At 38.1% G+C, this 12574-nt stretch overlaps 1 protein-coding gene across 4 annotated transcripts in view; it reads right to left on the bottom strand.

Annotated features, from left to right (window-relative positions):
• Positions 1-12574, bottom strand: part of ELP4 (elongator acetyltransferase complex subunit 4) — a 145234-nt gene that overhangs the window by 84844 nt on the left and 47816 nt on the right. For all 4 annotated transcript variants that reach the window (XM_083349167.1, XM_083349166.1, XM_083349169.1 and 1 more), the window contains exons 5-6: positions 3704-3843; positions 2290-2374 (exon numbers count right to left, since the gene is read on the bottom strand). In XM_083349167.1, coding sequence (XP_083205293.1) covers positions 2290-2374; positions 3704-3843 — 225 coding nt within the window. The remainder of the gene's footprint in view (positions 1-2289; positions 2375-3703; positions 3844-12574) is intronic.

Here is a 12574-nt window from a genome sequence, read left to right as displayed (position 1 = left end):
AGAGAGGGAGAGAAAGAAAGGGAGAGAGAGGGAGAAATAGAGGGAAAGAGAAAAATAGAGAAAGAAGGAGAGGGAGAGAAAGGGAGAGAGAAAGAAAAAAAGAGGGGGAGAGAAAGAGAAGGAGAGAGAAATTAAATTAGTAACATGATTGTTAAGTGAATCTGGTTTCCCCACTAACTGCTTGTCAGAAGGTTGCAAAAGGCGATCACATGACCCTGGAACAATGTGACCATCATACATATGAATCGATTACCAAGCATCCGAATGTAAATCACATGACCCTGGGGATGCTGCAATGGTCATAAGTGTGAAAAATGGTCATAAGTCGCTTTTTTCAGTGCCATCGTAACTTTGAACAGTCACTAAGTAAATCGTAAGTCGAGGACTACCTGTACTTTATCATTTTTTTTCCTTTTTTGGGGGGGGTATCAAGTTTTTGACACCTTGCTGGGCGACTGGTGGTACTCGGACATTGCCTTGTCCTAAAAGTGGTACAATGGATGAAAAGGTTGAAAAGCCCTGTTTTAGTATACTGATACTATTTAAATGGACTCCAGAAGATGGTAGAGGACAGGAAGGCCTGGAGGAACATTGTCCATAGGGTCGCGATGGGTCGGACACGACTTTGCAACTAACAACAACAACTTTTTGGTTCAGAATATTTTTTTTCTTGTTTTCCTGCTCTAAAAACTGGGTGCGTCTTATGGTCAGGTGCGTCTTATGGTCCAAAAAATATGGTAAGTAGAAAGAAAGTCATTCTCCTGAATTTAAGGAAGGGATCCAGGCTAAGAATGTGCTTTTTATTTTCAAGTTTTTCTTCTTCTAAAATTCAAATGACACAGTACATTGATATATGGTTTAGATAAACCTTAACTGAATTAACTGAAATATAAATATTTATATACCTAATTAAATGTGGGGAGGTGAGGTTGGTTATGTTTAGTTCATTTTTAATCATTGGTATATTTTTTCTCTGTACTGATTAATCACTATTTGACAAAGAAACTTCCCTTTCGTATTTCACTGTTTTAGTAAATAAAATGTCAAAAAATCACTGCTTAATCATTAGCTTGGATTTTGCTTTCCACTTAAGTATGGAATAACAATGCTCAGGTATCTCACTTCACCACAAGTCCAAGGTATAGCATGGAAACAGCTTGAGAGGACTTCCATTTTTACAACTTTTTTGGCTGTCTCAACATCCTTAAACTAAGAGGAGGCTACAATGACTACATAACGGCTCCAAGCCTGTTTCCTTTTTAAACTTCAGGAAGGCTTTTAGTCATAAGTGATCCCCTTCTCACTTTATTGTTTTAATAGGTTAGTACTCTGGCTATATTTTATTTTATTTTGACTCTGCTGTTTTGCTGCTATTTGTAGTATTTTCCTGTTCTTTTACAATATCATCATTTAGCTATTAGTTGTCCTTAAACACTATTCAGTTTGATATAATGAATACTGTTTTCTCTTTTCTTAAAGAAATCCATACAATGGCCTATTGTTCTTACCTAAAAGTGGTTTCATCCACTTGTGATATCTAGTAAAAATAATGAGAGACCATACTTAAATGCTATTTTTATCTCTTTCACAGTATCAAGGTAAAGCAAACAAAGCTACTTCTTTTCCAGGAACATTTTATTTGCTATCTGCTGTCAGGATTTTCTTGTCACTTTGGTGCAGTTGCTTCTAATATTCTATGAATTTCTGCTTCCAAAGGACCTGTCATCATGTTGGAGGAACAGCTCAACATGCTGTACTAGGAGAACTGTTACGACATGCCTGTTGCTATGGCAACCAAAGCAGAGATGCCTGTCAGGGACCAATTTACTTATCCAGAAGGGCACTGCTACTTCTAAAGGGAAAACATGTTTACCCGTAAAGCTATGTATAAGCTGAGAACTAAATTAAACAGGAAAATTCTGCTTGACAAATACAAGAATAAATAAATAAATAAAACCAGAGAAAGAATGCAGAATTTTAAGGAGAAATTGACCAGAGGTTCAACTGCTACAGTTTTGGATTATCATACTTTGGAGAGAATGAGATAGTAAAATTAACCGTTTATGCACTAAACATTTGTATTTTTTCCCAACCACAAATGTATAGTATATAAATGAAAAAAATGTAAGTAGCATTAATGAAGCATCTCATAAGTTGTCATTAAAAACAATTATTATGAAACTGTTATCAGTGCTTGGAAACAAACATATTTGCTGCTGAATCATCCTTTCAGGCATTATAAAAATGGGTCTCTTATATACTTGTAAATATCTGAAGTAAGTTTAATACCTGAAAAGTGGACCCACTGTATCCTTGTTGACAAATGACTTTCTGAATAGAATGAAGCAATCTGGTGTAAGCACATGCCCTATTACTAAAGAGAGAACCAGAATATTTTATTTAATATATTTTTATATTAGCTGAAACATTCAAACATTCAATTTTACAAATATAAGAGATAGGGAATAAATACCTTTAAACAGGTTCGTTAACAAATGCTCAGTGTGGCAGCATATAAAACAACTATTCAGGTTGTTTTTAGTTCCTGCATTTCTAGCACTTTAGTTTACCAATGAGCCATGGAGAGCTACTTCAACAAACCAAATGAATCCTTGTCATGATTAACTTGAATCGGCCCATGTACATCTACTAGATTTAGAAGACAAATACCCCATAGTCCCCAGCCTCATTTCTGCAATTCTCATAGCTCTGCCAAATTTCAGTGAAGTTACGGTATCACCCCTGAAGGATTACACATTGTGTATTAGCTATGTTTGCAGAAGTGCTATTCCTTTCAGACATAAAGGTGGGAACTCTGGATCTGGAAGGAGTTTGAAATTCACCGGGTTGAACTAAAAGCTCCTTTTCCACATGCAGATCTCCATAGCCATTATTTTATCATTTTGGCTCCAACTGTTGTTATAGAACCAGGTAGCTAAAACATCAGGTGGAGGCAACTTGATTTTTTAATGGCTAAGATCACTGACATGAAAAAAACACAAAGGACACTTTATTAATTAATTAAATTTATATGCCTTATCTCCCCGATAAGGAGATTCTGGGTAGTTTACAGATCGTACTGTAAGTCATGTTGTCCATGAATGTTTTTTCCTCACATCTCAATAGTTGTAATTCCATTAATTCAATAGCATTCATCCCCACCAAAAATACAACATTTGATGTAGTTTGGGGAAAGCAAATTCTCCAGCAGAACTCTCTCTTTCCCATGGAACAAGTGTCTCTGCTATAATCAGCTCCTATTTTCTTTCACATAATCCTTCCTTCCTTTCCATATACCATACTTATCTACTGATACTGGATGAAAAAAAATCTAACATAAAAGTATTTCTAACAGTTAAACTGTGTGTATTATAACAGGGTTTTCCTCCTTTTTAATTTGCGTCTAACAGTGAGTCAACCCCTTTAAAGTAGGCTATCCAAATATTACAGTTGGCTATTTAGGGGAGTTAACTATATTAGGATTTTGTGGCCACAGAGAGAAAATTTGGGTGAGGTCCAACAGTATCTATCAGTAAATTAACAAGACTGCATTTTTTTCAGACGCAGGTTTTTTGCAATTAAGAGGTGAAGTCAACATACAGTGAAAATACTGGCAAACTCTGAAGTGTTTTATTTGTGTACTTGGCCAGTCAACATATTTTTATAATTAGCCTTCTTTTCTGCCCAAGAATTGTGAACTCACCATGACTTTTCATCAGTATCCAAGCCTGCTTCTTCAGGAATGAAAAAACCATCCCATTTAACATTTTGGATTAGTTCTGGAGCCATTGTTTTAGATAAATCAAAGTAGTTTCCAAATTTTGAAAAGGGTATGTGGGTTACCTGTAAAAGCATACAATGAATGTGTTATTCTCTGAAGAATAGCATATAATACACAAATTGTCAATGATTTTTAAAGGCAAAATGTCTACTGACATCTGTTAGTGTTCATCATGAATCCATGTAATCAAAGCCATCTATACGTAGTCCTCGACTTATAACAATTCATTTAGCGACCATTCAAAGTTGCAATAGCACTGAAAAAAGTGACTTATGACCATTTTTCAAGCTTACAACTTTTGCAGCATCCCCATGAACATATGATCAAAATTCAGATGCTTGGGAACTGGTTCACAGAACTGCTGTAACCCAAGGTCATGTGATCACCTTTTGCAACCTTCTGACAAGCAAAGTCAATGGAAAAGCCAGATTCATTTAACAATCTAGGTTACTAATTTATCAACCACAGGGATTCACTTAACCTAACCGTATTATTAACTTAACTGCAGCGATTCACTTAACAACTGTGGCCATAAAGGTCGTAAAATCAGGAAAAACTCACTTAACAAATGTCTCACTTAACGACAGAAATTTTGGGCTCAATTGTGGTCGTAGGTTGAGGTCTACTTGTGCTACTGAAATCTGATGCTGAACCTGTTTCTTTCAAGATTGGCCAGAGCTAAGGCATTTCAAAACTTCTGAGGAGACGTACAAGTATGTAACATTTGTTACGGGTCAGTGATAATCTAATACAGTATTGTAGACTTAAATAGAAAGCTTACTATAGCCATCTTAATGGACTCTTCTATGATGAGATACTGATACATTCAGGTCAGCTACGTAACTTGAAGTCAAACCTGCCTTTTCTTATAAACCCAGGCAAACAAAAGGTTGAGAAGAAAAAAATGTGCATATACAGTCGTGTAAAAAAAGAAAGTAAACCCTCTCTGATTTTTCTGATGTTATGTATCAGGACATAGTAAAAATCATCTGGTCCTTAGCAGTTCTTAAGAGTAGGTAAATATAACCTCAGATGAACAACAACACATGACATATTACACCACTTCATTATTTATTTTACAAATAGAAAGCCAAAATGGAGAAGCCATACGTGAAAAACTAAGTACATCTTCTACAATAACTTGTAGAACTATCTTTAGCGGCAATAACTTTAAGTAATCATTTTATGTATGACTTTATCAGTCTCTTTATCATGGCTGTGGAGGACTTTCGTCCCACTGTTCTTTTCAACATTGATTCAGTTCACTGAGGTTTGTGGGCATTTGTTTATGCACAGCTCTCTTGAGGTCCTGCCACAGCATTTCAATTGGGTTGAGCTCTGGACTTTGACTGGGCCATTGCAACACATTGATTCTTTTCTTTTTCAGCCATTCTGTTTTAGATTTGCTAGTGTGCTTGTTCTGTTGCATGACCCAAAGTTGGCCAAGCTTTAGCTGTCAGACAGATAGCTTCACATTTGACTATAGAATACTTTGGTATATACAGGAGCTCATGGTTGACTGCAATGACTGCAAGCTATCCAGGTCCTGAGCCTGCAAAACAAGCCCAAATCATCACCCCTCCACCACCGTGCATGACAGATGGTATGAGATGTTTGTGCTATGCTGTTTTTTGGTTTTCACCAAATGTGCCAAACATCTCCATTTTGGTCTCATCTGTCCAAAGAACAGTGTTCCAGAAGTCTTGTGATTAGTTCAGATGCAACTTTGCAAATCTAACATGTACTGCCATGTTCTTTTTAGAGAGCAGGGGCTTTCTCCTGGCCACCTGTCCAAACAAACCATACTTGTTCAGTCTTTTTCTAACTGTACTGTCAGAGACTTTAACATTTAGCATGTTAACTGAGGCCTATAGAGTCTGAGATGTAACTCTCGGAATTTTTGCAATTTCTCTGAGCATTGCATGGTCTGACCTTGGTGTGAATTTGCTGGAAAGTCCACTCCTGGGAAGATTGGCAACTGTCTTTAATGTGAACAATTTCCTCACTGTAGAACTCAATTGCATCACATGACGTATTGTGACACATCGTAATGTTTTTTGCCTTTGTGGAGCCGGGGTGGGTGTGGCCTGCATCTGACAGATCAGGCCTGTGGGCCGCCAGTTTGACACCCCTGCTGTAGATTGATAGACTTTAAATTGTTTGGAAATGGCCTTATAACCCTTCCCAAATTGATGGGAAGCAACAGATGCCTTTCCTCTTTGGCATTGTGTTAACACACATCTCAATGCTGGAGACCAGCAAACTCCTAAAACTTCAGCTTTTATAGAGGTAGTCACACTTGCTGATGACCAGCTGATCAAGGGCACTTGATTAGCAGCACCTGCCTGCTACTTAGTCTCTTCATACTAATGGAAGCTATAAGAGTGTACTCAGTTTTTCCACACGTTTTCCCCATTTTGACTTTCTTTTTGAAAATTAATGATGAAATGGTATAATATGTCACATGCTGTTGTTCATCTGAGGTTGTATTTACCTACTTTTAAGAACTGCTAAGGACCAGATGATTTTTTTTTACTAAGTCCTGATAGAACTCAAAAAGAGGGCGTACTTTCTTTTTACATGACTGTATATGTATATTATAAGGGACGCGGTGGCTCAGTGGGTTAGGACGTTGAGCTTGTTGATCAGAAGGTCGGCAGTTTGGCAGGTCGAATCCCGAGTGCCGCGTAACAGAGTGAGCACCTGTTACTTGTCCCAGCTTCTGCCAACCTAGCAGTTCGAAAGCACATAAAAATGCAAGTAGAAAAATAGGGACGACTATGGTGGGAAGGTAACAGCATTCGGTGCACCTTTGGCGTCAAGTCATGCCGGCCACATGACCACGGAGACGTCCTTGGACAAGCACTGGCTCTTCGGCTTTGAAACGGAGATGAGCACCGGCCCCTAGAGTCAGAAACGACTAGCACGCATGTGCGGGGGAACCTTTACCTTTACCTATATGTATATTAATCTAAAAGACTGGATTTAGGACCTGGCTAGCTGAGGAATCACCTCCCTCCCACTGTCTTTTAGTTAATATGATCTGGCAGAATGGGCATGCTCTAGATTCTATCTTTAAAACTGTTGCTGCTCTTAGGAATAATAAGACTCTGTAGGTTCAAGTAGCCCCAACCTTGCTGCACAATAATAATAATAATAATAATAATAATAATAATAATAATAATAATAATAATAATAATAATAATAATAATAATAATAATAATTATTATTATTATTATTATTATTATTATTATTATTTTATTTGTATACCGCCCTTCTCCCGAAGGACTCAGGGCGGTGAACAGGGCAAACATACAAAAATACAAGAATACAAAAATTAAAAGAGATTAAACAGGGTGCCCAAAAGCTTATAGCAGTAAGTTAAGATACATTAAAACAATAATAAAACCCAAAGCCATCACCCATCAGGCCAGGCCGGCTTGTTAGAACAAGTAGGTCTTCAGATCGTGTTGGAAGGAGCGAAGGTCGGGCGCCATCCGGAGCTCAACCGGCAAACAGTTCCACAAATCCGGCGCACCCACAGAGAAACCTTGAAGACCTGGCTCCTTTCTTACAAAAATAATAGTTTTCTGAATGAATTATATGAATGTGTTGGGTCCCAGGGTTTTCATCTTCTTTTTTCCATTTTTGTATTAGGGATTTAATTTGTATGTGGGCCAGAATTGTTATGAACTGAGCAGACTTATAAATTTGATTGATAAATCAATATTTTAATTCTTTACTAATGCTTAACATTCAAGTAAGATACAACACGAGCAATTGTATGTCCCAACTTTCTAACAAAACTCTCCCTGCAATGTACAGTATACTGCTCAAAAAAATAAAGGGGACACAAGATAAGACATCCTACTATTAAATACAGTACATTGTGTTGTTTAAGTGTTCCCTTTATTTTTTTGAGCAATATATTTATTCCTCTGAAACAGGCATGTCAAACTCGCCGCGTCACGCGACGTGTCACGATGTATCGTGACTTTTTTCCCCTTGCCAGAGCTGGGGTGGGCACAGCTTTCGCCTGACGACTCTGGCCCACGGACCGGCAGTTTGACACCCCTGCTCTAGAATCATAGATAATAAATGAAGGCTCTCTAGTAACAATGAACTAGAATCTTCTCCATCAGCTCCCCAGCTAAGGAAGGATTTCCCCAATTATCAAATGTACATGTCTATTACTATAGGATAACATTATAAAGCTGTAAATATATTGCAAAAATCACATCAATCCTGATTCAGTGGACAGCATACAGTTTACACTTCTCAACACATGCAATTTGCTGTCAGCCTGACAGAATCAATCACCCATTTAAGAGTAAGGATCTTCCCTGGAGAAGAGTAAAAACTCTCAATGCTTCAATAAAGGTAAAGGTAAAGGTTCCCCCGCACATGCGTGCTAGTCGTTTCCTACTCTAGGGGCCGGTGCTCATCTCCGTTTCAAAGCCGAAGAGCCAGCGCTTGTCCAAGGACGTCTCCGCGGTCATGTGGCCGGCATGACTAGATGCCAAAGGTACACGGAATGCTGTTACCTTCCCACCGTAGTGGTCCCTATTTTTCTACTTGCATTTTTACGTGCTTTCGAATTGCTAGGTTGGCAGAAGCTGGGACGAGTAACAGGCGGTCACTCTGTTACGCGGCACTCGGGATTTGACCCACCAAACTGCCGACCTTCTGATCGACAAGCTCAGCGTCCTAACCCACTGAGCCACCGCGACCCTTCAATAAAACGGTTATAAAATTAGGCCAGAATTCATAGTCTCAAATATGCAATTGTTGTTGATAATATTAAAAACAATGACTATGTGATTGTTACTAAAATGGTTCTTAATCACATCTTGCTATTTATATATACACAACTTCGAATACTGGACATATTGTTTTTGGGCTACAGCAGCGGTGTCAAATTTGCAATGTCACGTGACGTGTTGTGACGTATCGCAACTTTTTTTCCGTTGCTGGCAATGGGGTGGCCGCGGTTTCGCTATGATGCATCCGACCTGCCGGCCGGCAGTTTGACACCCCTGGGCTACAGCTTATGTTATCTGAACAAACTTCTTTTGCACGATGGGATTTTCCCTGTTCTCCACCTGCATCTGCTCTAGAGCAAAAAAACAAAAACAAAAAAAGGTGGGGCTTGGCCAAGTTGCTGCAGAAAGAAGTAATTGATACTGTTAAATGCTGCCTTACCGAGATATGTTATTTAAAACATTACATAGTGTGGTAATGTAACACATCTGCAAAAAAAACCCACCTAGCTCAGAGAGCACCAAGGATTCCACGTTTAAACCATTATATTGCTTTTCAGCCAAAATGTCTCTATAATGACTTACAGGTAGATAATTTTCACACATTTGAAAGACTCAATCTAAAAGAAATGGGATGAAAAAGAAACAGGGATGGGAAGGAACAAGAAAGCAAACAAATAGTAACATTTACAACAAATCCAAAAGACTTTGAGGAAGCTAGTCTTTCAGAGGAATTGAAGGAAAAGATTCCCCCCTCTGACACAATCTGTTGTAATATAGCAACTTTATAAAAGTGCTTGATTGTTCTCAGTATAATAGTGGATATGAATACTCATAACTGGATTAAGACTGTACTTTTCCTGTGTAATGTATTATATTTTAATTTGTAAAATGAATTGCAAAACAGTACATGTTATGAATCATATTCAGATTTCTTTTTAAAACATTAGTGAGATATCGAATTGAAGAGATGCATTAATGTAATTTCTAAGGAACCTCCACCATATATCTTGTATTCTTATACCAATCTTTTTCAAACAAATGGGAACAATGATGGTGGCTATTATCTTACACATGAACCTGAAATAAGTTTCAGTTAATTAATTGGGAATTACTTGATATGATTATATTTTTTTAAAGGTTGATATTGTACAAAATAATAATAAACAGTTATAGTAGCCCTCTCTTTAAATTAAAGGGGTTTGGAGTGGGAGGGGGCAGAATATACTATTTGATATAGTTTAGCATTTTACAGTATTGACTGTTTGGCACAGGTCTGTTAATTCCTCCCAACTACTGTGTGTGGGCTGGATGGGAGGGTTATTCATATATAAAGAACTAGGTAGAACACTAAATATTTGTATATTTAATTTTAGAAATCCTGTTTGTGTTAAATACTTACATTTGTTATGAATTTTAAAAAATAGCAAATCAAAATTGAAAATTGTATTTTTTTAAAACAAAATGAATGAAGAAGTTAATTATTGCTTAATTAAAAGAATATAAAACTTAGTATTTTTAAGACAAATATAACAGTAAAATGATTTTTAAACTTACTATTTGTATTATAGGAAAGAATATTAGATATTAAGCATTATTGGAATATCATGGTAGATGTTTTCCGTTTTTTAGCTACCACAGTAAATACGGTCATATGATAGACTAATTCTAAATACTGAAACTACAAGTAAACTAAAACCAAATATGTGCATTGTGAAAAATAAATCACAAGTTCCAATTTATTTAGTTTTCGACTTCTCAAAGCAATTTAAACAAGGGCTGTTCTTTGCCCTATAATCTATTCTTTATCCGGATTACGGATAGAATGTTTTTACTGCAATCTCTCCCAGAGCTCATCTTTTTATTGTGTAAGCCCAAACCCCCTTAATGTTTTAGAAAGGCCTTGACTAACTGAACTTTGATCTGATGTCTTCATTGAGAAAAGCTCCAGGTTGCCCATTTCAGATGCAAATCCTTACTGAGGCCCAAGAGAATTCAGTAAGAACAACAAAAAAGAAGAAACAAGAATTTTCCAGGATCCTCTTTGAGAATCCTAGGGAACACTGGTGTCCCTAATCCATACAATTGCATGGATTAAGGTAGGTGATAACCTTTCTTGATTTTAAAGAATGAGCACAGTGCCTACAACGGCATGGAGACCTAGGATTTGGCTGCAATAAAACACTAGGTAATAAAAGCCTGTCTATGTTAGAAGTCAGTGAATAGACCTCAATGTACCACGTTCCCAGGACTAGTGGAGAAGCTTGCAAAAAGCCCACCTGAATCAAGTAAGCATGAATAATCTTTCTTAGCGGCAGCATGACCACAGAGGCTGCAAAAAAAGGGGGAAATGTTTTTCCTTTAAATATAAGATACTAAATTTAGTTTAAGAATAAATAGGGTTCCATAAACTACCATGTACAAGGAGAAATAAGCTACATTACCATGGAACAGAATATGCCTTTGTAGTCCTGTTTGCTGTTAATGTTTCTGATTGCAATACTAATGTGCTAGAAATACTCAGTTTTAGGATGAATCAAGGCATAAAATTGATTTCATGCTGTGACAGTTTACATATTGCCCTAAGAAGACAAGAGGTTCATTCATTAAAAAGCAGAAGAATAAAAAAGATAAAGTGGCACGTGAAAACTATGCTTGTTATAAACATATCAATCTTTTAAGCTCGAATTTCACATGTTTAGCCAATTATAGAACATAGTTAAACTGCCTCGCAAACTTTTTGACTGCAGCTCAAACTGTGCATATGGAACCAGAATTGCTAAATTACAACTAAGATGCTTTGGAGAATCGGTTGACCCCCTCTTTGTCATAGCCCCTCAGTTATTGGAAGACTGCTATCATGTCACTCCTAGTTCTTCTCTTCACTAGACTAGACATACTGAGTTCCTGTAACTGATCTTTATATGATTTAGCCTCAGTTCCCTAGACATCTTTGTTGCTCTTCTCTGCACTCTTTCTAGAGTCTCAATATCTTTTTTTATAGTGGTGACCAAAACTGGATGCAGTATTCCAAATGTGGTCTTAGGTAAAGGTAAAGGTTCTCCCGCACACACGTGCTAGTCATTTCCGACTCTAGGGGCCGGTGCTCATCTCCGTTTCAAAGCCGAAGAGCCAGCGCTTGTCCAAAGACGTCTCCGTGGTCATGTGGCCGGCATGACTAGACGCCAAAGGCGCATGGAACGCTGTTACCTTCCCACCATAGTGGTCCCTATTTTTCTACTTGCATTTTTACGTGCTTTCGAACTGCTAGGTTGTCAGAAGCTGGGACGAGTAACAGGCGCTCACTCTGCTACACGGCACTCGGGATTCAACCCGCCAAACTGCCAACCTTCTGATCGACAAGCTCAGCATCCTAACCCACTGAGCCACCGCGTCCCTTACAATGTGGTCTTACCAAAACATTATAAAGTGGTACTAGCACTTCATGTAATCTTGATTTTAGCCCTTTGTTGATATAGCCTAGGACTGTGTTGGCTTTTTTGGCAGCTGCAGCACACTGCTGGCTACCATTTAAGTAGTTGTTCACTAGGTTCATTCCAGTTCTCTCAAAATAATAAAACTATGTAAAACTTTTCAAATTATTTTATCAGCAATGTGAGCCTCTGTGGCGTCTGGAGAGAAAGGAGGAGAAAGCAGGAAGGATTTCTCTCTCTCTTTTTCTCTCTCTCTCTCTTTCTGTGTGTGTTTGTGTGTGTGTGTGAGAGAGAGAGACAGAGAGAGAGCGCAAGGAGGGAAAGGGAAGAGGAGGAGGAGGAAGCTGAGGTGTTATAAAAAAGGGGAACTTCCCCCTTTCTCCCCCCCTCTCTTTTTTTTAACCTCCTCCCACTCTGTTCAGTTGCAGCTGGAGGAAAAGAGCAAGAAGGGGGAGAAAGCAGGGAGAGGGTTTGTGTGTGTGTGTGTGTGTGTGTGTGTGTGTGTGTGTGTGTGTGTGAGAGAGAGAGAGAGAGAGAGAGAGATTGAGATTGAGCCAGCAGGGAAGCAAAAATGTGGGGAACTGGGAGCATTGCAAACA

Source organism: Vipera ursinii (genome assembly GCF_947247035.1).
Source record: "Vipera ursinii genome assembly, chromosome: 1".
Taxonomy (NCBI): Eukaryota; Metazoa; Chordata; class Lepidosauria; order Squamata; family Viperidae; genus Vipera; species Vipera ursinii.
The sequence above is the reverse complement of the archived record's forward strand: the minus strand, read 5'-3'. Positions and strand labels throughout refer to the sequence as shown.